General features: G+C 46.2%; 1 protein-coding gene across 2 annotated transcripts; it reads right to left on the reverse strand.

Annotated features, from left to right (window-relative positions):
• Positions 1-1057: 1057 nt before the first annotated feature.
• KRIT1 (KRIT1 ankyrin repeat containing) lies at positions 1058-27923 on the reverse strand. 2 transcript variants are annotated; one of them, XM_075271655.1, is made up of 18 exons: positions 27827-27923; positions 21778-21846; positions 18215-18373; positions 15986-16145; positions 15617-15709; positions 15237-15366; positions 12806-13049; positions 12429-12544; positions 12127-12270; positions 11701-11857; positions 11008-11115; positions 10538-10694; positions 7675-7826; positions 4976-5142; positions 4417-4504; positions 3769-3975; positions 1498-1614; positions 1058-1280 (listed from the first exon to the last, which is right to left on the reverse strand). In XM_075271655.1, the coding sequence occupies exons 3-18, from the start codon at positions 18314-18316 to the stop codon at positions 1191-1193; spliced, it is 2232 nt and encodes a 743-aa protein (XP_075127756.1). In that variant the 5' UTR covers positions 18317-18373; positions 21778-21846; positions 27827-27923; the 3' UTR covers positions 1058-1190. The 2 variants fall into 2 exon arrangements, with proteins under 2 accessions (XP_075127756.1, XP_075127755.1); XM_075271654.1 differs by having other exon boundaries at positions 21710-21846; positions 27827-27917.
• Positions 27924-27925: the final 2 nt, after the last annotated feature.

A 27925-nucleotide genomic window follows, 5' to 3' on the forward strand; every position in this document is an offset into this window, starting at 1 on the left:
TCCAACAGTTTTATTATGTGCAGGTTTAGTCTTAGGTGTAGAAGCACTTCAGTAAAAATACAAGACCTTTTATAGAGAGTAATGTGATTGAATAACGGCATTATTGTGAAGTTATGTGCTCCCGTCTGGAGCGCTGGCCTTCTCTATGTCCTCTGATGCACAAGAAATCACTAGACTCACAACGCAGGTCTCTTAAATGCCTTGGACTTGCATTCATAGTCTGACCTTCATACAGGAAAAACCGTATCAGAGGAGCAGAGGAGTTAGTACTCCGGAGGGAAGCACATACCTTCACAATAAAGCTGTGAGTTAACATTACGCAGGCTTATTTTGAAAAGGAGGGGATATTTTTTTTACTGGAGTATTCTTTAATTTATTAGATTACACCAGGAGTGCCCAATACGTCGATCGCGATCTGCCGGTCGATCACGTGATGCAGCCAGAAGCGTTCATTGCAGGTGCGGTCTGATGTGTGGGCGGGGCCTGGGACGCAGCCACGCCTAGTTTCCATGTCAGACTAGAGAGCGGGGAGCGCGTCATGCCCCGGAGCTGCTGCTGCTTTTGTCCCGTGTGTCAGAAGCAGCAGCAGCTCCGGGGGATGATGTGCACCCCACTCTCCAGGCGGCCGCCTTCCAGGCTGGGGGGCTATGCTGCGGGCACCGGCATTACTGGCAGTGGTGTCGGCTCTGTGCTGGGTGCCAAGGCAGTGCCATGTGAGCTCTAAGCCAATCAGAACGTCTGCACCAGAGCAGGCCCCACCCCTTAGACTTGTTAAGCCCCGCCCAGTCTAGTTGGCCCTGCCCACACAGCAGACCCAGGCCCCACCCACACAGTAGATCATTTTTACTTGGTCAATTTATAAGTAGCTCAACCCCTGTACAAGTGTGAGCACCCCTGGATTACACCCTAAACTATGTATTGTCTCCACTATAGTGCACGATAGCACCGCCAGCTGGTGAGAGTAATATGACAGTCTATAAAACACCTCCTACCTCCAGATATTGACCCTAATGGTAATAAATCTCCGGAGACACCACTTTATTTATTGCTTTTTAATAAATATAACATTTTTTTTTTCAAAAACACAAGGCGCGTACAAAAATACATATAAAAAGAAGCGGAGGAGTGAGCAGCGTCTGCCAACCAGCAGTAGATGCATATGGGAGGTGGTCTGCGGCGTCTGGGAGCAGCTATCCGTAACCGTAGCGTTCTGTCGCGTTCTTATCTCCGGGCACTAGCTGGCCGCTCAACTTCATCAGGAGCTTCACTACCAGACCGGCCTGTGTCAGGAGGGGGGACATGAAAGGGACAGTGAAATGGCAGCCAATATAAATTCTATCAATGTGATTGATAACCCAAGGGTGTGAACCTGACACCATAACGGAGGACTAGGGGTGGGGATTTGTTTAGCCCCAGCCCCCTCACCACACCAGTTTCCCTATAAAACCCCTTTAATAAGGCCTGCTCTCTAGTATCAGATATTACTTGGTTACTCGCCTGTTTTGTGTGGACGATGAAGCTCATTCTGTTCTCCATGCTGTGGATCTGGAAACACAAGTCGCCATCTCCCAGCTGCCACTTAAAGCAGCCGAACTTCAAACTGATCAAAAGAGCCTAAAATCACAAAAAAATGGAGGAGACGGATTAGAAACCAAACCAGCTGTATGTATGAGAAGATAACCCGACCACAATAAGGACATCATGGCTGGTTATCAGGAGGACACTACATGTATGAGAAGATAACCCGACCACAATAAGGACATCATGGCTGGTTATCAGGAGGACACTACAAGTATGAGAAGATAACCTGACCACATTAAGGACATCATGGCTGGTTATCAGGAGAACATTACATGTATGAGAAGATACCTGACCACAATAAGGACATCATGGCTGGTTATCAGGAGGACATTACATGTATGAGAAGATACCTGACCACAATAAGGACATCATGGCTGATTATCAGGAGGACACTACATGTATGAGAAGATAACCTGACCACAATAAGGATATCATGGCTGGTTATCAGGAGGACACTACATGTATGAGAAGATAACCCGACCACAATAAGGACATCATGGCTGGTTATCAGGAGGACACTACATGTATGAGAAGATAACCTGGCCACAATAAGGACATCATGGCTGGTTATCAGGAGGGGACACTACATGTATGAGAAGATAACCTGGCCACAATAAGGACATCATGGCTGGTTATCAGGAGGACACTACATATATGAGAAGATAACCCGACCACAATAAGGACATCATGGCTGGTTATCAGGAGGACACTACATGTATGAGAAGATAACCCGACCACAATAAGGACATCATGGTTGGTTATCAGGAGGACACTACATGTATGAGAAGATAACCCGACCACAATAAGGACATCATGGCTGGTTATCAGGAGGACACTACATGTATGAGAAGATAACCCGAACACAATAAGGACATCATGGCTGGTTATCAGGAGGACACTACATGTATGAGAAGATAACCTGACCACAATAAGGACATCATGGCTGGTTATCAGGAGGACACTACATGTATGAGAAGATAACCCGGACACAATAAAGACATCATGGCTGGTTATCAGGAGGACACTACATGTATGAGAAGATAACCCGACCACAATAAGGACATCATGGCTGGTTATCAGGAGGACACTACATGTATGAGAAGATAACCCGACCACAATAAGGACATCATGGCTGGTTATCAGGAGGACACTACAGTATGAGAAGATAACCCGACCACAATAAGGACATCATGGCTGGTTATCAGGAGGACACTACATGTATGAGAAGATAACCCGACCACAATAAGGACATCAAGGCTGGTTATCAGGAGGACACTACAGTATGAGAAGATACCCCGACCACAATAAGGACATCATAGCTGGTTATCAGGAGGACACTACAGTATGAGAAGATACCCCGACCACAATAAGGACATCATGGCTGGTTATCAGGAGGGGACACTACATGTATGAGAAGATACCCCGACCACAATAAGGACATCATGGCTGGTTATCACGAGGACACTACATGTACAAGAAGATAACCCGACCACAATAAGGACATCATGGCTGGTTATCAGGAGGACACTACAGTATGAGAAGATACCCCGACCACAATAAGGACATCATGGCTGGTTATCAGGAGGACACTACATGTATGAGAAGATAGCCCGACCACAATAAGGACATCATGGCTGGTTATCAGGAGGACACTACATGTATGAGAAGATAACCCGAACACAATAAGGACATCATGGCTGGTTATCAGGAGGACACTACATGTATGAGAAGATAACCCGACCACAATAAGGACATCATGGCTGGTTATCAGGAGGACACTACATGTATGAGAAGATAACCCGACCACAATAAGGACATCATGGCTGGTTATCAGGAGGACACTACATGTATGAATAGATACCCCGACCACAATAAGGACATCATGGCTGGTTATCAGGAGGACACTACATGTAGGAGAAGATAACCCGAGCACAATAAGGACATCATTGGTTTAAAGGGATCTGCTATCTGAACAGCCCTGACATTTTGTATGCTGAGGATGGGTTTACATAATGAGTACAAAAACTGAAAACACATGCAATTTATAACACACTCTCTGAATATTACATGTATTTTTTAAAAACACACCTGCGTCATGATTTTTTATTTTATTTATAAGAATGCTCCATGTACGCTGATCTTGAAGGTGCATCTAACCCAACAACTGCGTCTTCCCCCACACCTTACCTTGGTCTCCAGGTTGAGCAGGTGCAGGCCCTTCGTATTGATGCCCACATACACCCGAATGACCTTGTGACTGCTGGACGTGGCCTTTGTGAAGATCTGCCCTGTAAAGAAGGCCGCCCCATAGGTGGGTATATCCCAGCAGTTCTGGAGGAACATGCGCTGTAGATGATGCATTTCCTTGCTCACCCCCTCGCTGGTGCTCAGATTCTGCGGAAGACACAATACAGTTTACAAAATGTGCACAGTTCTGTAATCCTTGCATCATTTTCATCCACTGCACAATTATCGGCTACTTTGTGTTGGTTTTCACTTCAAATTTCAAGAAAATACATTTAAGTTTGTGGTTATAAGGTGACAAAATGTGAAAAAGTTCATGGGGTGTGAATACTTATGCAATCCACTGTATGTAGTATTACAAGGGCCATTGCTGTATTCTAGCTGCTCGTGTAGAGGCGTCCCAAGTCATGCACCCCCTATAATGCCCATATGTCCCAATAAGGAATATGGGAGGGGGGCGACTTCTTCAAGGCCTTACAGGGGTTGTCCTGTTATGGACACTTATTCCCTATCTCTATGAGCCTCCATGGACTGAGGCCTGGTTTCCAATATGGCTGCCTGTGACACATGGCAGTAGTATCAGGGCCTCACCTTGTACTCATGCAGGATGCGGTTGGTCCAGTGAGGGGCTTTGCTCTTCACCTTGGTGATCGGTACGATGGACTTTAAATTCTCTTCACTGGAGAAAAAAAAACAAATAAAAACCTAAAATATATTGGATCTACGGTGCTATACTGTGTATGTAATACCATCCTGATATCCCACAATGCACTGCCCAGTGACCTGTACAGACACTACATCTCCCATCAAGCACCCCAGGCTGGATTTTAACTCTTCCTATCCCTTATTCTTCTAGGAGATGAGCTGGACAACTTATTCCTCCTTTCTGACAGTGGAAGGCTGTGTATAATAAATCTTCTCCCCCTCAGTCCACTAGAGGGCAGTGGTGATACATTTACAGACTGCCAAACATCCAAGGACGTCAGAATGAAGCTTATCCCGGCCTAGTGTGGTGAGGGGGACCTGTGGGCCCCCCTGGGTCTTGGGCCTGGTCAGGCTGTGACCCCTAGAGTTACGCCAGTGGTGACAGCCCACATGTAGTCGGAGCTCTGGTGAGGACACACTATCCCCGCACATGGTCACTACTCACTTTAAGAATCCCTGTTTGTGCTTCTTGCTCTCGTAGTTGCCATATACGATCTGTAGGAGCAGGCTGGCCAGTGTGATCAGCTTGACGTCTGGCGCTGGATAGAAACCTTTCAGGAGGTTGTACCGAGCTTCATCGAAAAGGATGAGAATAGACAGAGGATCCTCAATCTGTGGAGACAATGAGAAACATGAGCGCTGCAGCGGAGTACAAGCTGCTGGAAGGCCAAGAAAGCCTGTGAGCCCTGCTCCCCCCCCCCCCACTCATAGAGAAAGCCTGAGAGTCCTGCTCCCCCCACTCATAGAGAAAGCCTGTGAGTCCTGCTCCCCCCACTCATAGAGAAAGCCTGTGAGTCCTGCCCCCCCCCCCCCCTCATATAGAAAGCCTGTGAGTCCTGCTCCCCCCTCCCACTCATAGAGAAAGCCTGTGAGTCCTGCTCCCCCCTCCAACTCATAGAGAAAGCCTGTGAGTCCTGCTCCCCCCTCCCACTCATAGAGAAAGCCTGTGAGTCCTGCTCCCCCCTCCAACTCATAGAGAAAGCCTGTGAGTCCTGCTCCCCCCTCCCACTCATAGAGAAAGCCTGAGAGTCCTGCTCCCCCCACTCATAGAGAAAGCCTGTGAGTCCTGCCCCCCCACTCATATAGAAAGCCTGTGAGTTCTGCTCCCCCCACTCATAGAGAAAGCCTGTGAGTCCTGCTCCCCCCCACTCATAGAGAAAGCCTGTGAGTCCTGCTCCCCCCTCCCACTCATAGAGAAAGCCTGTGAGTCCTGCTCCCCCCTCCCACTCATAGAGAAAGCCTGTGAGTCCTGCTCCCCCCACTCATAGAGAAAGCCTGTGAGTCCTGATCCCCCCCCCACTCATATAGAAAGCCTGTGAGTCCTGCTCCCCCCTCCCACTCATAGAGAAAGCCTGTGAGTCCTGCTCCCCCCACTCATAGAGAAAGCCTGTGAGTCCTGCTCCCCCCTCCCACTCATATAGAAAGCCTGTGAGTCCTGCTCCCCCCTCCCACTCATATAGAAAGCCTGTGAGTCCTGCTCCCCCCCCCACTCATAGAGAAAGCCTGTGAGTCCTGCTCCCCCCTCCCACTCATATAGAAAGCCTGTGAGTCCTGCTCCCCCCTCCCACTCATATAGAAAGCCTGTGAGTCCTGCTCCCCCCCCACTCATAGAGAAAGCCTGTGAGTCCTGCTCCCCCCTCCCACTCATATAGAAAGCCTGTGAGTCCTGCTCCCCCCCCACTCATAGAGAAAGCCTGTGAGTCCTGCTCCCCCCACCTACTCATAGAGAAAGCCTGTGAGTCCTGCTCCCCCCTCCCACTCATATAGAAAGCCTGTGAGTCCTGCTCCCCCCTCCCACTCATATAGAAAGCCTGTGAGTCCTGCTCCCCCCACCACTCATAGAGAAAGCCTGTGAGTCCTGCTCCCCCCACCACTCATAGAGAAAGCCTGTGAGTCCTGCTCCCCCCCCCCTCATATAGAAAGCCTGTGAGTCCTGCTCCCCCCTCCCACTCATAGAGAAAGCCTGTGAGTCCTGCTCCCCCCTCCAACTCATAGAGAAAGCCTGTGAGTCCTGCTCCCCCCTCCCACTCATAGAGAAAGCCTGTGAGTCCTGCTCCCCCCTCCAACTCATAGAGAAAGCCTGTGAGTCCTGCTCCCCCCTCCCACTCATAGAGAAAGCCTGAGAGTCCTGCTCCCCCCACTCATAGAGAAAGCCTGTGAGTCCTGCCCCCCCACTCATATAGAAAGCCTGTGAGTTCTGCTCCCCCCACTCATAGAGAAAGCCTGTGAGTCCTGCTCCCCCCCACTCATAGAGAAAGCCTGTGAGTCCTGCTCCCCCCTCCCACTCATAGAGAAAGCCTGTGAGTCCTGATCCCCCCCCCACTCATATAGAAAGCCTGTGAGTCCTGCTCCCCCCTCCCACTCATAGAGAAAGCCTGTGAGTCCTGCTCCCCCCACTCATAGAGAAAGCCTGTGAGTCCTGCTCCCCCCTCCCACTCATATAGAAAGCCTGTGAGTCCTGCTCCCCCCTCCCACTCATATAGAAAGCCTGTGAGTCCTGCTCCCCCCCCCCACTCATAGAGAAAGCCTGTGAGTCCTGCTCCCCCCTCCCACTCATATAGAAAGCCTGTGAGTCCTGCTCCCCCCTCCCACTCATATAGAAAGCCTGTGAGTCCTGCTCCCCCCCCACTCATAGAGAAAGCCTGTGAGTCCTGCTCCCCCCTCCCACTCATATAGAAAGCCTGTGAGTCCTGCTCCCCCCCCCACTCATAGAGAAAGCCTGTGAGTCCTGCTCCCCCCTCCCACTCATATAGAAAGCCTGTGAGTCCTGCTCCCCCCTCCCACTCATATAGAAAGCCTGTGAGTCCTGCTCCCCCCTCCCACTCATATAGAAAGCCTGTGAGTCCTGCTCCCCCCACCACTCATAGAGAAAGCCTGTGAGTCCTGCTCCCCCCACCACTCATAGAGAAAGCCTGTGAGTCCTGCTCCCCCCCACTCATAGAGAAAGCTTTGTGAGTCCTGCTCCCCTCCCACTCATAGAGAAAGCCTGTGAGTCCTGCTGCCCCCCCCCCCCACTCATAGAGAAAGCCTGTGAATCATCTCCCAATTCTCACAAGGACTCTGTAAGTGCCCCCACTGCCATCAGTGACAGGTAGGTTCTGGTTCTGGCTGATATGAGGTAAGGCTGAGACTTCATTCTGTCACCTGTTTCTCCACGTCCAGCGGTAACTTTACATCCCTCCGGAGGAAGAGCTGTGGGGTCTCTCTCTGGGGGTCCAGGTTGGTGAGCTCATTCACAATCTCGGGCCAGTCTCTGATGTGCTGCAGGGGCTTGTGAAATGGCTTCAGTTGCAGACCTAGAGATCAAAGATGGAGAAGAAGTCTCAGAAGAAGCTTCTCCAAGACAGCAAAACACATCAGTATCCAGATCTTACTGCTCCACCTGATTACTTATCATTACAATATTCCTGGATAATGGATCTATAATGAGCAAACATGGCTACTTATATAGAAGTAATCACAAGAAAGTATCTTCTACAACGGGCAATATACTCCAGAGCTGTCTGCACAATTCTGCTGGTTAGTGATGGAAACAGTCAGACATCTCGTCAGCACAAAATGCTAGGAGCCCTGAAGACTGCAGAATAGTAATGTACTGTATGTACACAGCGACTGCACCAGCAGAATAGTGAGCGCAGCTCTGGAGTATAATACAGGATAAGTAATGTAATGTATGTACACAGTGACTGTACCAGCAGAATAGTGAGCGCAGCTCTGGAGTATAATACAGGATAAGTAATGTAATGTATGTATACAGTGACTGTACCAGCAGAATAGTGAGCGCAGCTCTGGAGTATAATACAGGATAAGTAATGTAATGTATGTACACAGTGACTGTACTAGCAGAATAGTGAGCGCAGCTCTGGAGTATAATACAGGATAAGTAATGTAATGTATGTACACAGTGACTGCACCAGCAGAATAGTGAGCGCAGCTCTGGAGTATAATACAGGATAAGTAATGTAATGTATGTATACAGTGACTGTACCAGCAGAATAATGAGCGCAGCTCTGGAGTATAATACAGGATAAGTAATGTAATGTATGTACACAGTGACTGTACCAGCAGAATAGTGAGCGCAGCTCTGGAGTATAATACAGGATAAGTAATGTAATGTATGTATGCAGTGACTGTACCAGCAGAATAGTGAGCGCAGCTCTGGAGTATAATACAGGATAAGTAATGTAATGTATGTATACAGTGACTGTACCAGCAGAATAGTGAGCGCAGCTCTGGAGTATAATACAGGATAAGTAATGTAATGTATGTACACAGTGACTGTACCAGCAGAATAGTGAGCGCAGCTCTGGAGTATAATACAGGATAAGTAATGTAATGTATGTACACAGTGACTGCACCAGCAGAATAGTGAGCGCAGCTCTGGAGTATAATACAGGATAAGTAATGTAATGTATGTACACAGTGACTGCACCAGCAGAATAGTGAGCGCAGCTCTGGAGTATAATACAGGATAAGTAATGTAATGTATGTACACAGTGACTGTACCAGCAGAATAGTGAGCGCAGCTCTGGAGTATAATACAGGATAAGTAATGTAATGTATGTACACAGTGACTGCACCAGCAGAATAGTGAGCGCAGCTCTGGAGTATAATACAGGATAAGTAATGTAATGTATGTACACAGTGACAGTACCAGCAGAATAGTGAGCGCAGCTCTGGAGTATAATACAGGATAAGTAATGTAATGTATGTACACAGTGACTGTACCAGCAGAATAGTGAGCGCAGCTCTGGAGAATAATACAGGATAAGTAATGTAATGTATGTACACAGTGACTGTACCAGCAGAATAGTGAGCGCAGCTCTGGGGTATAATACAGATAAGTAATGTAATGTATGTACACAGTGACTGTACCAGCAGAATAGTGAGCGCAGCTCTGGAGTATAATACAGGATAAGTAATGTAATGTATGTACACAGTGACTGTACCAGCAGAATAGTGAGCGCAGCTCTGGGGTATAATACAGATAAGTAATGTAATGTATGTACACAGTGACTGTACCAGCAGAATAGTGAGCGCAGCTCTGGAGTATAATACAGATAAGTAATGTAATGTATGTACACAGTGACTGCACCAGCAGAATAGTGAGCGTAGCTCTGGAGTATAATACAGGATAAGTAATGTAATGTATGTACACAGTGACTGCACCAGCAGAATAGTGAGCGCAGCTCTGGAGTATAATACAGGATAAGTAATGTAATGTATGTACACAGTGACTGCACCAGCAGAATAGTGAGCGCAGCTCTGGAGTATAATACAGGATAAGTAATGTAATGTATGTACACAGTGACTGTACCAGCAGAATAGTGAGCGCAGCTCTGGAGTATAATACAGGATAAGTAATGTAATGTATGTACACAGTGACTGCACCAGCAGAATAGTGAGTGCAGCTCTGGAGTATAATACAGGATAAGTAATGTAATGTATGTACACAGTGACTGTACCAGCAGAATAGTGAGCGCAGCTCTGGAGTATAATACAGAATAAGTAATGTAATGTATGTACATAGTGACTGCACCAGCAGAATAGTGAGCGCAGCTCTGGAGTATAATACAGGATAAGTAATGTAATGTATGTACATAGTGACTGCACCAGCAGAATAGTGAGCGCAGCTCTGGAGTATAATACAGAATAAGTAATGTAATGTATGTACACAGTGACTGTACCAGCAGAATAGTGAGCGCAGCTCTGGAGTATAATACAGGATAAGTAATGTAATGTATGTACATAGTGACTGCACCAGCAGAATAATGAGCGCAGCTCTGGAGTATAATACAGAATAAGTAATGTAATGTATGTACACAGTGACTGTACCAGCAGAATAGTGAGCGCAGCTCTGGAGTATAATACAGGATAAGTAATGTAATGTATGTACACAGTGACTGTACCAGCAGAATAGTGAGCGCAGCTCTGGAGTATAATACAGGATATAGGTATGTTAGACTAATAATCTATTTCACAAGTGTATATATAGAAACGTCCTTACTGATATTCTCAGAGCAGATCCAAATAGCGAAAAACTGGTGGGTCTCCTTATACAGACGCATCCCCTCCATAATCTGCTGCATGGTTGTGTTATTGCCATGTTTTAACTCCACAGATCGGTACGAGCTGTCCATTCGGTAGATACGAATCTTTTCATACTGGGGTAATGAAAACGCAAAATGGCATCAAAGCAGAGATTTTGAATATCTGACGCCATGGGTTCACCTGGCGTAAAGCTAAATGTCTGGCAGTCTGCAGTCACCACTAGGTGGAGCTAAGAAAGGACAGATTTATTATTCAGTGCAATGTAGAAACTTGTATATAGTGAGCTCCCCCTAGTGTCTATATATAGAGGTCCTCTATGTAGCTAAGCTGACAACGATGAACACAATGACGTTTATTAACCCCTCTATGACTCTAGTAAGTAACTACCCCCCCACCCTGAACCACTTCCGGTAACATAAAACCTACAGGTTTTTTCATAGAGTTCTTCAGCAGCTCGGTCGTCTCCTCCCATTTACTCTGCTTGTTCTCTTCACATATATCCAGCGGAGAGCGCCCCTGCTGGTCTGTTATATGCTGTAAACAGATCAAATACCAGTGAGCTTCTGTACAATATATGTAGATGGCAGCTGTCAACAGCACGAGCATGTGTATTTCTATATAACTTCAAATTTACCATTAACTCGCCATTTATACTGATGTGCAGGCAAAATAAGTAACATGTAAATCACAACTGCAAAAGCTCACAGCAGCACAGAGTATTTCAGGACACCTATTGGTAAGTTTTACAAAAGACGTATCAATTGATGACCTCATCGTAAGAACAGCAGAGGTACGACACTCACGACCCCCGCAGTTAAGCTGTTTGAAGCCACGTGGCATCATTTTCATTGCTCATATGACTCAGTCCCACTCAAGCAAATAGGCTGAGCTGTGATACCAAGCACAGCCACTAGACAATGTACAGCGCTGTGCTGGGTAAGTAGTGAGGGGGCTGCAGTACCCACCTGGACACCGCGGTCTCTTCAAACAGCTAAGTGGTGGTGGGGCCCGGCCATAGACATCTGTGACATGACTGGAGGACCCCCGCAGAGACTGGGACCTACAATTCCTTTCCTGTTAAACATGTGTGGCCTGGTTGCCGACCTTCCTCTTACTTACCCGATCCGTCTCTGGGTGATTGAGGAGGATCTGCACTATTTCAGCATGGCCGCCTCCGGCAGCGAAGTGCAGCGGTGAGCTCAGCTGTCCGTTCAGCAGGTTAGGGTTACATTTCCCTTTTTCCAGTAACATACTGGTCGCCTCCACCTTCCCGTACCTTTACAAGAACAAATAGTCACTGACTACTGGTGGTATATTGGGAGCATTAAAAAAAAAATCCATCTGCTTTAATCCAGAAATAGCGCCACTCCTGTCCATAGGTTGTGTCTGGCATTGCAGCTCCTGTGACATGAACAGGGCTAAACGGTAATACCCCATACAGCCTGTAGATAGAAGTGGCACTGTTTTGGAAGCCAGTCGTTAATAATTTAACCCTTTCGCAATGAGTTAGGGAAGTGACATGGGCATAAAGAAAGTTTTACCCACCAGCATGCGTAATGTATGGGCGCCCACTGGTCATTGTCCAGCTGGTTGACGGAAAATCCTTCATCGAGTAGTTTGCTCAGCAATGTGGTGTCTCCTTCACAGGCGCTGCGGTGCAGAGGGAAGTCGTCTACCCACTGGCGCTCTCTAGTGGACAAAACCCGCAATTGCACAAAACACCACAACAGATAAAGATGTAGTTACTGAACGGAAACATTAGCCAAGACACTAAGAACTACACCCAAAATCAGACAAACATAATTATGGGAAACATATCAATTTATATGGACATGACTGCTTCATACTTGTCCTCCATGACGCTGCTCATGCTCCGCTGCCACTTGTCTCTCTTTGGAATCTGGATCTTAGAGTAGTCAGGGGCACCGAGCCCAAAGTAAGGGTTAATCACCACTTTATCCACCTGTAGAGGGTATACATAGATGCTTAATGTTATCCCAAAAAGGACCAGACAAATCTCATAGGTCTGCAATTTAAAGAACTACAACTACCAGCATGCCCTGCAAAAACAAGGTATTATTAAAGGTGTTGTGCCACAAATTCAAGCTGGAAACCGGGAACGGTTATGACTAGGGATAGGTTCTAACCGGATACGGTGGCACAACGCCTGTAAGGTCGGGGCACAGTTTATGTACACGTTTAATCTTCACCCTGCCTTACATACCCGGTTGGTATACTGCAGATCGGATCCAAACAGAGGGTTGTAAATGCACATGTCTGCTTTCTCCAAAGCCATCATTTTGCTTTTGATTTCCAGGGCTGTGTATCCCATGTGCAGCGAATCTTCAGACTGCCCGGCCTCTGTGGAATATGCTGGGTTAGTCACATTGGTCTTTATCCTGTCTAAAGGAGACGGACGGAACAGGGCAGAAATGGCGTGAGACTTGGTGTGTTGTTCATCCAGCCATCTGTGTGAAGAAAAAGTGCATGGGGGTCAGATAATATAATTTCAGGATTATGTCCAAATCCAAATATAATATAATTTTACAGGTAGAGATTATTCTGTGCAGATATGTTATATTACTTATCCTGTATTATACTCCAGAGCTGCGCTCACTATTCTGCTGGTACAGTCACTGTGTACATACATTACTTATCCTGTATTATACTCCAGAACTGCGCTCATTATTCTGTTGGTGCAGTCACTATGTAGATACATTACATTACTTATCCTGTATTATACTCCAGAGCTGCGCTCACTATTCTGCTGGTACAGTCACTCTGTACATACATTACATTACTTATCCTGTATTATACTCCAGAGCTGCGCTCACTATTCTGCTGGTACAGTCACTGTGTACATACATTACATTACTTATCCTGTATTATACTCCAGAGCTGCGCTCACTATTCTGCTGGTACAGTCACTGTGTACATACATTACATTACTTATCCTGTATTATACTCCAGAGCTGCGCTCTCTATTCTGCTGGTACAGTCACTGTGTACATACATTACATTACTTATCCTGTATTATACTCCAGAGCTGCACTCACTATTCTGCTGGTACAGCCACTGTGTACATACATTACATTACTTATCCTGTATTATACTCCAGAGCTGCGCTCACTATTCTGCTGGTACAGTCACTGTGTACATACATTACATTACTTATCCTGTATTATACTCCAGAGCTGCGCTCTCTATTCTGCTGGTACAGTCACTGTGTACATACATTACATTACTTATCCTGTATTATACTCCAGAGCTGCACTCACTATTCTGCTGGTACAGCCACTGTGTACATACATTACATTACTTATCCTGTATTATACTCCAGAGCTGCGCTCACTATTCTGCTGGTACAGTCACTGTGTACATACATTACATTACTTATCCTGTATTATACTCCAGAGCTGCGCTCTCTATTCTGCTGGTACAGTCACTGTGTACATACATTACATTACTTATCCTGTATTATACTCCAGAGCTGCACTCACTATTCTGCTGGTACAGCCACTGTGTACATACATTACATTACTTATCCTGTATTATACTCCAGAGCTGCGCTCACTATTCTGCTGGTACAGTCACTGTGTACATACATTACATTACTTATCCTGTATTATACTCCAGAGCTACGCTCACTATTCTGCTGGTACAGTCACTGTGTATATACATTACATTACTTATCCTGTATTATACTCCAGAGCTGCGTTCACTATTCTGCTGGTACAGTCACTGTGTACATACATTACATTACTTATCCTGTATTATACTCCAGAGCTGCGCTCATTATTCTGCTGGTACAGTCACTATGTACATACATTACATTACTTATCCTGTATTATACTCCAGAGCTGCGCTCACTATTCTGCTGGTGCAGTCACTGTGTACATACATTACATTACTTATCCTGTATTATACTCCAGAGCTGCGCTCACTATTCTGCTGGTACAGTCACTGTGTACATACATTACATTACTTATCCTGTATTATACTCCAGAGCTGCGCTCACTATTCTGCTGGTGCAGTCACTGTGTACATACATTACATTACTTATCCTGTATTATACTCCAGAGCTGCGCTCACTATTCTGCTGGTGCAGTCACTGTGTACATACATTACATTACTTATCCTGTATTATACTCCAGAGCTGCGCTCATTATTCTGCTGGTACAGTCACTATGTACATACATTACATTACTTATCCTGTATTATACTCCAGAGCTGCGCTCACTATTCTGCTGGTACAGTCACTGTGTAAATACATTACATTACTTATCCTGTATTATACTCCAGAGCTGCGCTCACTATTCTGCTGGTGCAGTCACTGTGTACATACATTACATTACTTATTCTGTATTATACTCCAGAGCTGCGCTCACTATTCTGCTGGTGCAGTCACTATGTACATACATTACATTACTTATCCTGTATTATACTCCAGAGCTGCGCTCACTATTCTGCTGGTGCAGTCACTGTGTACATACATTACATTACTTATCCTGTATTATACTCCAGAGCTGCGCTCACTATTCTGCTGGTGCAGTCACTGTGTACATACATTACATTACTTATCCTGTATTATACTCCAGAGCTGCGCTCACTATTCTGCTGCTACAGTCACTGTGTACATACATGACATTACTTACTTGTCCAGGGCGATGAGCATGCGTGCAGTAATGGTAGAGAAGTGGTTGCTGGTCTCGCTGCACACTCTCATGATGTCTTGCAGACAGTAGAACACCGGACTTCCCGGGTTGTAGTTCATCTTTGAATTATCTTCAAAAGGACAAAAGAAACATTACAGATTGTGGCACAAACTACAGATTTCCGCACTGATGTGATAATGACTTTGTTCTAAATCCTATTTAATTCTATCCACTCCTGGGAAAGTTGGGTGAGAAGTAACACCGCTGTCTGTACCACATGTCTCTGATACTTCACCCTGTTACTTAGCGAGGGGTCACATACATTTCAGGGGGCGCACACTGACAACTGCCCCCTATAACCGATATCTCCAGGGCGTTACCTTTGACAGAGGTCGGGACCAGGAAGAGAGTCGCTTCTTTGCCGGCCTTCTCTCCTTCGAGGGGGAATTTATTCATCAGCACAACTCTTTTACCTGGAAAAAAATAAATTCGGAGCTATTGGATGGATTTACTCAGGTGACTGCAAGGGCCAGTCCACCATTGAATATAGAGTAGTGTCATAACCCAACAATCATGGAGTCCGAATTACAGTCTGTGTTATAGTCCAGAGCTGCATTCACAATACTCCAGTCTCCCAACATCTTCTGTGGACTTGCAGGGTGTCTTACAATAAGCAGTAGAATTGTGATTACAGCTCTGAAGTACAATAGGCTTATAGTACTCTTAAGGTCTCTTCTACCCCTCCTCACCTTTCACCCCTTGATTTGAGGGTGAGGTCTGCTTTGTGGTCTCCAGCACATAGTCCAGGATCTCCTGGGACTTGTCTCTTTCACCCTGTAGATTGGTTTCCAGCAAAACTTTTCTCCGTTTCTTCTTCTGCCCTTCTATCGGCACCTCGATCATTAAGATCTGTAAAGGGGGAGCAGAGAGGTTGGGGTTCTGTTTTTGGAGAGGAGTGGGGTATCAATCACTTGCCCCGCTCCACATGTCAGGTTGGGATTTTAGTGACCAGATAGGACAAATCTCCAGGCGCAGAGGTTACCTGGGAACTTTCCAGCCCTGCCGTATACTATAGACTTGCATTGACTGCATTGTGTCAGTTGGGGGCAGTATCGTGTCCTTTTTTTGTTGCCTACACCATGCTCACTTACTTTCTTTCCCTTATCTCCCAGCAGAGCACACCAATAGGTGAGGCTATGGGAGTCATGGTACAAAGGGGCAAGTGACAAATACTCAGGGGGGCCCGCACTAAAGAGAGGAGACATTACTAGACAATGTCCGAGGGAAAGGGGCCAGTGACAGACAGTGTGAAGGGGAGGGGGGACAAGGGCAAAGAGTATCATGGGAAGGGGAGGGGCAATGGCAAATAGTGTTATGGGGAGAGGGGGCCAATGGCCGACAGGGTCACAGGAGGAAGGGGTCAATGTCAGATAGTACTACAGGGAGCGGGGGCCAATGCCAGACAGTGTCAAGGCAAGAGAGGGCCAGTAGAAGAATGCCAAAGGAAGAGGGGTCCAATGGCGGACAGTGTTACTGGGAGACAGGGCTAATGGCGGACAGTGTTACTGGGAGAGTGGGCTAATGGCGGACAGTGTTACTGGGAGACAGGGCTAATGGCGGACAGTGTTACTGGGAGAGAGGGCTAGTGGCGGACGTGTTACTGGGAGAGGGGGCTAGTGGCGGACAGTGTTACTGGGAGATAGGGCTAATGGCGGACAGTGTTACTGGGAGAGAGGGCCAATGACGGACAGTGTTACTGGGAGAGAGGGCTAGTGGCGGACGTGTTACTGGGAGACAGGGCTAATGGCGGACAGTGTTACTGGGAGAGAGGGCTAGTGGCGGACAGTGTTACTGGGAGAGAGGGCCAATGGCGGACAGTGTTACTGGGAGAGGGGGCTAATGGCGGACAGTGTTACTGGGAGAGAGGGCTAGTGGCGGACAGTGTTACTGGGAGAGAGGGCTAATGGCGGACAGTGTTACTGGGAGAGAGGGCTAGTGGTGGACAGTGTTACTGGGAGAGAGGGCTAGTGGCGGACAGTGTTACTGGGAGAGAGGGCTAATGGCGGACAGTGTGACTGGGAGAGAGGGCTAATGGCGGACAGTGTTACTGGGAGAGAGGGCTAATGGCGGACAGTGTTACTGGGAGAGAGGGCTAATGGCGGACAGTGTGACTGGGAGAGAGGGCTAATGGCGGACAGTGTTACTGGGAGAGAGGGCTAGTGGCGGACAGTGTTACTGGGAGAGAGGGCTAGTGGCGGACAGTGTTACTGGGAGAGAGGGCTAGTGGCGGACAGTGTTACTGGGAGAGAGGGCTAGTGGCGGACAGTGTTACTGGGAGAGAGGGCTAGTGGCGGACAGTGTTACTGGGAGAGAGGGCTAGTGGCGGACAGTGTTACTGGAAGAGAGGGCTAATGGCGGACAGTGTTACTGGGAGAGAGGGCTAATGGCGGACAGTGTTACTGGGAGAGAGGGCTAATGGCGGACAGTGTTACTGGGAGAGAGGGCTAGTGGCGGACGTGTTACTGGGAGACAGGGCTAATGGCGGACAGTGTTACTGGGAGAGAGGGCTAGTGGCGGACAGTGTTACTGGGAGAGAGGGCTAGTGGCGGACAGTGTTACTGGGAGACAGGGCTAATGGCGGACAGTGTTACTGGGAGAGAGGGCTAGTGGCGGACAGTGTTACTGGGAGAGAGGGCTAGTGGCGGACAGTGTTACTGGGAGAGAGGGCTAATGGCGGACAGTGTGTGGGATCAATGGCAGGCAGTGGTGACTGCCTCACTATTACACCGCCCTATGTATGTAGGAGGACACCCTGGCAGTCACTTGGTGTAGTGCGCTGACAATGACTCTGCCTATTGACATCACACTTGCATTTCACTATCCAAATGATAAGAGCCTTGTAAATCCGGCTGTGCACTCCAGTCTCCCTCCTCGTGGGTCGTGAATAAGAAACACTAGATCAGGCACTTGAGTCTTACCTCGTACAGTTTGGCTCGATACTCCCGGGAGTTGAGGCTTCCAGCATTTTTCGGGCGGATCACGGCTACATGCACCTCCTCCGTCTCGGTGGGGCTGCCCATAGTGATAATACTCCGGATGTGCAGTGGGTACAAATAGTAATGGAGGGCACCCCAGGCCTTTAAATACAAAGGGGAGAGCATGTAATGTATCAACATGTCACTCCAGGAGATAAGAGGCTTTACCCGGCAGCCCCTTATCTCCTTCATACACAGTCATCCAGATTCTCAGATTTATGGAAGAATTAATGATAAAAGCCAAATCCAAAAAGATCATCAGATGTGTCTAGACATATTTTAGGTTAGGAGGTGCCATTCTCCGCAGACCCCAACCATCCCTAGGACCTGTTTCCCACTCCATTCCAGTTTTTGGTGGTCCATTGGACAGGTACAATCTAAGGGTGCATTCACACTGAGTAAACGCTAGCTTATTTTGTAGAGTAAAATTACACTTGTAAATTTTGCTATCCCATTGACTTCAATGATATTTTTTTACAAGTGTAAAAATACGCCTGTAAAAAATACGCCTGTAAAATGTCATTGAAGTCAATGGGATAGCAAAATTTACAAGTGTAATTTTACTTTACAAAATAAGCTAGCGTTTACTCAGTGTGAATGCACCCTAACAATGTTGCCCTTGGACCAAAACAGACCCTTTAACTAAGTCTATGACCAGCGTTACCTGCATGTTCATGACTGACCACAGCCACTAGAGGGCAGACTGGACCTACAATCCAATGTCAACAGGGCCTTAGTGCTAAATATTTTTTGTTTGTAATGCTGCCCCCTTCTGGATAACTGCAGTTATTGTCTACCATGGCAGTCATACACATCGCTACTTGGCATCTGCTCAAGATACAATTTCTGAATCTGGATCCAGACGCCCGTTCCAACCAGAGGGTGTATTAGTTTTGTCCACGGCATGTAAAGGGTGCAGTAAAGTGGTCATTGTATAGGCGGAGGTAATGGGACCGGAGAGGCACCAAAGGGACAGATTGGGATGTGATTCTGTTTCGAAGCAATAATCATCATGGCGGTAAACAGGAACGTAACTACTCCGGGAAAAACTCCAGGTGTCTGTGCAGAACAAATGTCATTAAATAGATATCGCCCTGGGCTTTTGTTCTAATGTGTATAGCTACCTAGAGGAGGGGGGTATACGGAGGAGCAGGAGGCTGGGAATCTGCCCAGTGCATGCGGGAAAGGATGAAAAGTATATACACTAGGTATATACTCGTGTAACTGTGGCCTCTGTTAGTCTGAAGATCCTGCACAGCGCCCTGATAATCCAACTACATGATAAGGAATTGCATTATAAGCAATACTACTTACTTACCCACCTACCAAATTTATTGATAGCCTGTCCTTAGGATATTGTGGTGGGGGTCCGACACCTATGAGGCCATAGAGCTCGCCCACATGCTCTTCACTGAAACCAAACACAGCGCCGTACATTGTATAGTGGCCGTGCTTGGTATTACAGCTCAGCTGCACTAGCTTGAATGGGACTGAGCTGCTGTTGTACCATGTGATCAATGAATGGGATGTCATTGGCACAAAATAGAGGCCACAGAACTCATGAGTGAGGGGCACTAGATGCACACAAAAGGCCTCTCCATTGTTCGGATCTGTCGGGGGAACCCGGACAAGGGGGAAGAGGTGCTAAAACAGTTGGACCCTATTGACTGCAATGGGATCCAATCAAGGTAAAAGGTCCCCATGCAGGACTTGTTCCTCCAATGATTTTAGGCAGACACTATGACGGAGACTACGGCGCAGATATGAGCGCAGCCTGAAATAGTTAATAGAATTGTCTGATTTGGGCAAACCCTTCGGCGGGTCCTCTGGTACCCACTGAAGTCAATGGAGGTCATTTGGTGGTAGATGGAGGGGGATTCCTTTAAGTATCCCTTTAACAACACTGGTAAGTGGAGGGGGGTAACAATAACAGAGCCCTGGGGACACATTTGCCATGTTATTGACTGGCTGCGATCATCTGATATAACTATTATTACACCCATCTCCTGCCTCTAAATAAATGATGGGCTGGAGATCGATGGCGTCATTTAAGCCGCTATTAATAATGCGCAGAAAATAAATGCAAAAATAAAAGGAAATCAATGGAGGGGAACAAAGAAAACACGACAAAATGTCAGCGGAGGGAGAGGAACGACACAGGGGAGCGGGAGGAGAAGGGGCGGCCATGGGAGCAGATCTATTAGGATTACATGGGCCCCTCACCACAATCCCAGGACAGGGGAAATAAGCTGGTGCAATAAAATATCATTCACTGTCATCTGCAGACATTGGCGCGGTCACATGGTGCGACACCAACTTACAATGAGACAATACCGGCTCTACAGAGGGGGCTGTGTATAATATAAAGGGGGTGTATAATATACAAATGGATGGGTCAATGTATCATATGAAGAGGGCTTTGTATAATATAAAGGGGGGAGTATATAATATAACGGGCACAGTATATAATATACAGGGGGCAGTGTATACTATAAAGGGGGATGTGTATAATATAAAGGGGGACGTATATAATATACAGCAGCAGTGTATAATATAAAGGGGGAAGTATATAATATAAGGGGGCAATATATAATATACAGGGGGACGTATATAATATAAAGGGGCAGTGTATGCTATAAAGGGGGACGTGTATAATATAAAGGGGACAGTATATAATATAACGGGGGCAGTATATAATATAAAGGGGGCAGTGTATAATATACAGGGGGCAGGGTATAATATAAAGGGGCAGTGTATAATATAACGGGGGTAGTATATAATATAACGGGGGCAGTATATAATATAAAGGGGGCAGTGTATAATATACAGGGGCAGGGTATAATATAAAGGGGCAGTGTATAATATAACGGGGGTAGTATATAATATAACGGGGGCAGTATATAATATAAAGGGGGCAGTGTATAATATACAGGGGCAGGGTATAATATAAAGGGGACAGTATATAATATAACGGGGGCAGTATATAATATAAAGGGGGCAGTGTATAATATAAAGGGGACAGTATATAATATAACGGGGGCAATATATAATATAAAGGGGGCAGTGTATAATATAAAGGGGACAGTATATAATATAACGGGGGCAGTATATAATATAAAGGGGGACGTGTATAATATAAAGGGGACAGTATATAATATAACAGGGGCAGTATATAATATAAAGGGGGCAGTGTATAATATACAGGGGGCAGGGTATAATATAAAGGGGCAGTGTATAATATAACGGGGGTAGTATATAATATAACGGGGGCAGTATATAATATAAAGGGGGCAGTGTATAATATACAGGGGCAGGGTATAATATAAAGGGGCAGTGTATAATATAACGGGGGTAGTATATAATATAAAGGGGGCAGTGTATAATATAAAGGGGCAGTATATAATATACACTCTGACACTGTACATTGGGGGGCGCTACCTGTGGGTCACTTCCTGTTTGGATACCCCACGCCCTGCAGATGACGCCACTCTGGGATCTCCTCTTACCCGGCCTCCCGGGGGTCTTCACATGCTGCGGCTCCGGCTGTATTAACTCTTGATGGGTCCGAGCTGTGGCTGAAACAAGAAGGTTACAATGAACACATGTATATTTCCTGTCACAGGAAAACAAGTCCACCACTCCCCTGAGCGGAGCGCTCCATCCCCAGACAGTGCCGATAAAACACCGGCTACTGTGACGGGGAACGATGGAACACTGCGCCGACACACCTGCTGTATACAGTGACACGTCATATCACACGGTCTCCATATCAGCTATATGGAATATACGGGCATAGAGAATATATATATGTGCATCCTATGGTGGTACTACAGCTCCCAGCATGACCTGACAGATGCAGACTGCTCCAAGTCTGCCAAATCTGTGAGGCCAGGGATGCATGTGCGTGCGATAACACAAAGAAGCACAGAGTATTTCAGGAGATGACTGTGTTGTAGGAACCTTCCCTCCCGCCAAACTGGGCAAAATAAAGGCAAGAGAGAAGTCACAGAAAACCAGTGGAAGAATCTGGGTCACCCAGCAGCACAGAGTATTTCAGATGAGGAGTCGGAGTTTGGGGATAGCAGGAATTATGCTAATGAGGTTATAAGTGTATTTAATAGGGAAGGGGTAAAGATGAACGAGGGTGATGTTACCAAAAAGGAGGTCAAAGAAAGCCAGCTGAACCAGCAGCACAGAGTATTTCAGGAAAGGAGTCATGTAACAAAGTGATATATCACTATGGGCCGAACGCAAGTCCAGATACCGCTCTCACATGACGACACGCCATTACGGACAATGACATTGTGTTGGGAAGCAAAATATGGTGTGTCGGACTCTGCGGAGCTTAAAGGGATTTTCCTCCTGTCATAAAAAATCCCTTTAATCCAAGGTAGAATGTAACGATGAGGAAGTCATCGTGTGTATGGAACTGGAAAGGAGGGGTTTCACAGCAGCACAGAGTATTTCAGAAGGGTAGTAAAGCCATCTATGCATGTGTCAAAGATCACAAGACGCTACAAAGATGGAGACGGAATACAACTAATACGCAGGGAAAGCAGCAGCTATGGGCGACTGATCTACGGTCTCATATTCGCAAAACAGTCTAAAACCTGTCACCGTCGCCCCAATCAATGAAAGCTGCGACGTGATGCGCTGCAATGGGCAACCATTAGATAAATGAGGGCCATGTTACTTGGAGGTTACACTTGACCTCCTTCTGAGGAGTTTTCTGTCAGACTCGGCCTAATTTCCCTCCTCACATCGGATCTGTCTATGCAGGCGGCGTACGGCGTCCCCGGAGAACCGCGTGGACTCGGGCCAGGCCTTGTGCAAGCTGGGAAATTCTGCGCTTGGAAAAATCTAGTTTTTTCCATTCTCAAGATAAACATTAAATACTTTCTGTCGTCCATCTTGGAACTTATCCTATAAACGTTTGAGGGAAAGCCAATCCTCTGCAGGCCGTACGGACGTGTCACTCCAGGCGTCTTTCGCACCCCATACTGTACCCATTTGCCTAAGGTTGAGGTCACATCTGTGCGGGGGCGTCCATTGTTCATAGCACTCACATACAGACCCCATTGGCTATAATGGTGGCCATTGTTTTTAAACTGAAAATGGCGGACGAAAAAGCGATTTCAGGCAAAGGCTGTGCAGAGTCTTTACACGGTGGCCTAACTCTGCAATGTGCCGCTCCTCTGTTACCCTGCCTGGAAATTTATGAATACATTAAATGGGCGCTACCCGTCGGTGGCTGACACTACCCAGTCCGTGCTGGCGGTATAAGACGACGCAGGGACACACTCCTCCGACAAGGGGAATGATATTACCCAGCTATTAATTTATTCATAAATTTCCAGGAGGAATAACAGAGGAATGGCACAATGCAAAACTCCAGGACTGTAGTGTGAATACGACAGAATGCAAAGCGCCACAGCAAGTGCTGTACAAATACTGAGCCCCCCCAAAGCCCACCACCCCCGACAATCTGAGAGTAATGACCCAGGACCCAAAGACTGTGCATCAGTATCTAAATTCTGGAAAACCCTTGTATGTAGATTATATAAAAGCAACAGCAGGGTAACACGAAAACAAATAAAAAAGCCTCCATTCACACTGTGCTTCCTCTTCACAGTTTTTTACTCTAATTATGACTTTATAGAGTCTAATTATAATATTGGCGACCTAAAATTAGAAATCAGACTCAACACATAAGAAACCGCATGACTCCGGCGTCTCTGCTGTACGAAATAGAAGGCTGTATAGTCAGCCAACGCAACGGCTCGGGGAAGGCTGGTCACAGCTATAGTGATAGCTTAAAGGGGATGTTTCACCATAGACCATCCCTTTTATCTGGGGTCCGGCTAGTGTGACCTCTAAGAAGGTATTGTGCTGGGGAATATGTGGTAGGTAATACTTATCCTGGGGTAGATATGGCGGCACAATAAATGGAAGGCCCAGGGCCGCCAACCGCTTAGCAGCTCTGAGGCACGTTGGGGGGGGGGGAAGGGGGGGGGGGCTTATTCCCTAATAATGGCGTCCCACAGCATAAAAGCACTGTTGGAAAAACCGCGGTAACAACACCTCCAAGTTCGCTTTACGTAAGTATAAGTGACATGCTGCGACTTCCAGCCGCTCGTTGCGCTCCACGAATCTAAGAATGAGGGGCGACATATACATATATATTAGTCAGTAGACTTATCCAGCGCAGGGAATGCACTCAGTTATTATTTCCCCACATCACCCCTTTAATTGTGCGCAGCCTCGTTCAGTTTCACAGGTCCAGACGGTCCAATGGACACTCAGCTATATCCGAACTCCTGGGGTGCCAACATAGGGGCATCGATGCTGCATCTGAGGCTCAATATCTGACTGTCACATGTACTACCTGCTCCTTAGACCGTCACTCTAGTTAGAAGAGTTCCCTGATCACATAATGACAAGATGCTGCAAGTTTTTCATTCCTCTGCAGCACCTCCAGTGGCGAAATAAAGCATTACACCATTTCCTTCAAACTCAATGGACGTGCTGGGTCCTCCAGAGCAGGAGACACTCTTTACAGCTGCTCCATACTCTGGGTAATGGATTTAGGTCCTAAATATTGAGTCTCCTCTATCAACAAACCTGGAAGACTAAAGACTCAGGAACGACCGGAACCCAAAACATCTGACAATGGACATAAATTATTTTATGCTACTTAATTTTCAATTTTTTTTGTTAAAAACCTGTACAAGGCCCATCTGTAAATACACACTGAAAATAAACCCTCAGGAAGCGGCGCGGCCTCCGTATTTTATTTCCCTGCATTGTTTATACTTCCCTGTAATGTTTACCTGGTGCCGAACGTTCCGGACACAAAACTGCTTAAAATATGTAATAAACATCAAGAAGAAAACAGCTATTATAGACTAGGGCACTATTCACATTACTGGTGTCGCACTAGATACATCACTTGTCTCAGCCAGATGGGGCACTACAGATATTCCTCCATTACCAAAATTCTTACCCACTTCATGACGAAACACATTTTTGGGAATGTACAAAGTGACTGTACCAGCAGAATAGTGAGCACAGCTCTGGAGTATAATACAGGATAAGTAATGTAATGTATGTACACAGTGACTGTACCAGCAGAATAGTGAGTGCAGCTCTGGAGTATAATACAGGATAAGTAATGTAATGTATGTACACAGTGACTACACCAGCAGAACAGTGAGCGCAGCTCTGGAGTATAATACAGGATAAGTAATGTAATGTATGTACACAGTGACTGTACCAGCAGAATAGTGAGCGCAGCTCTGGAGTATATATAATACAGGATAAGTAATGTAATGTATGTACACAGTGACTGCACCGGCAGAATAGTGAGCGCAGCTCTGGAGTATAATAGAGGATTAGTAATGTAATGTATATACACAGTGACTGCACCAGCAGAATAGTGAGCGCAGCTCTGGAGTATAATACAGGACAAGTAATGTAATGTATGTACACAGTGACTGCACCAGCAGAATAGTGAGCGCAGCTCTGGAGTATAATACAGGATAAGTAATGTAATGTATGTACACAGTGACTGCACCAGCAGAATAGTGAGCGCAGCTCTGGAGTATAATAGAGGATTAGTAATGTAATGTATGTACACAGTGACTGTACCAGCAGAATAGTGAGTGCAGCTCTGGAGTATAATACAGGATAAGTAATGTAATGTATGTACACAGTGACTGTACCAGCAGAATAGTGAGTGCTGCTCTGGAGTATAATACAGGATAAGTAATGTAATGTATGTACACAGTGACTGTACCAGCAGAATAGTGAGCGCAGCTCTGGAGTATAATACAGGACAAGTAATGTAATGTATGTACACAGTGACTGCACCAGCAGAATAGTGAGCGCAGCTCTGGAGTATAATACAGGATAAGTAATGTAATGTATGTACACAGTGACTGTACCAGCAGAATAGTGAGCGCAGCTCTGGAGTATAATACAGGATAAGTAATGTAATGTATGTACACAGAGACTGTACCAGCAGAATAGTGAGCGCAGCTCTGGAGTATAATACAGGATAAGTAATGTAATGTATGTACACAGTGACTGTACCAGCAGAATAGTGAGCGCAGCTCTGGAGTATAATACAGGATAAGTAATGTAATGTATGTACACAGTGACTGTACCAGCAGAATAGTGAGCGCAGCTCTGGAGTATAATAGAGGATTAGTAATGTAATGTATGTACACAGTGACTGTACCAGCAGAATAGTGAGTGCAGCTCTGGAGTATAATACAGGATAAGTAATGTAATGTATGTACACAGTGACTGTACCAGCAGAATAGTGAGTGCTGCTCTGGAGTATAATACAGGATAAGTAATGTAATGTATGTACACAGTGACTGTACCAGCAGAATAGTGAGCGCAGCTCTGGAGTATAATACAGGACAAGTAATGTAATGTATGTACACAGTGACTGCACCAGCAGAATAGTGAGCGCAGCTCTGGAGTATAATACAGGATAAGTAATGTAATGTATGTACACAGTGACTGTACCAGCAGAATAGTGAGCGCAGCTCTGGAGTATAATACAGGATAAGTAATGTAATGTATGTACACAGAGACTGTACCAGCAGAATAGTGAGCGCAGCTCTGGAGTATAATACAGGATAAGTAATGTAATGTATGTACACAGTGACTGTACCAGCAGAATAGTGAGCGCAGCTCTGGAGTATAATACAGGATAAGTAATGTAATGTATGTACACAGTGACTGTACCAGCAGAATAGTGAGCGCAGCTCTGGAGTATAATACAGGATAAGTAATGTAATGTATGTACACAGTGACTGCACCAGCAGAATAGTGAGCGCAGCTCTGGAGTATAATACAGGATAAGTAATGTAATGTATGTACACAGTGACTGCACCAGCAGAATAGTGAGCGCAGCTCTGGAGTATAATACAGGATAAGTAATGTAATGTATGTACACAGAGACTGTACCAGCAGAATAGTGAGCGCAGCTCTGGAGTATAATACAGGATAAGTAATGTAATGTATGTACACAGTAACTGTACCAGCAGAATAGTGAGTGCAGCTCTGGAGTATAATACAGGATAAGTAATGTAATGTATATACACAGTGACTGCACCAGCAGAATAGTGAGTGCAGTTCTGGAGTATAATACAGGATAAGTAATGTAATGTATATACACAGTGACTGCACCAGCAGAATAGTGAGTGCAGTTCTGGAGTATAATACAGGATAAGTAATGTAATGTATATACACAGTGACTGTACCAGCAGAATAGTGAGTGCAGTTCTGGAGTATAATACAGGATAAGTAATGTAATGTATATACACAGTGACTGTACCAGCAGAATAGTGAGTGCAGCTCTGGAGTATAATACAGGATGTAACTCAGAATCTGTACAGGAAAAGTAAGATGCTATTGTGGGTGTCTTGGCCCATGTAAGACACGGAAGAGGCGGTGACTGTTTCTCCCGCCTAGTACTTTCCTGTCCGGTTGTACACAGTTACCGGGCGGGCCCCGCAGTTCGGGGGGCCACAGATCACTTACCTGACAGTACGATCCCCCAGCAGAAGGTTATCCTGTAGCAGCCTCTCCCACACTCGCCAGCATGCCTTCCGAGGGCGTGGTTTGAGTGGTACAGAGGGC

This window comes from Leptodactylus fuscus, chromosome 4 (genome assembly GCF_031893055.1).
Source record: "Leptodactylus fuscus isolate aLepFus1 chromosome 4, aLepFus1.hap2, whole genome shotgun sequence".
Lineage (NCBI taxonomy): Eukaryota > Metazoa > Chordata > Amphibia > Anura > Leptodactylidae > Leptodactylus > Leptodactylus fuscus.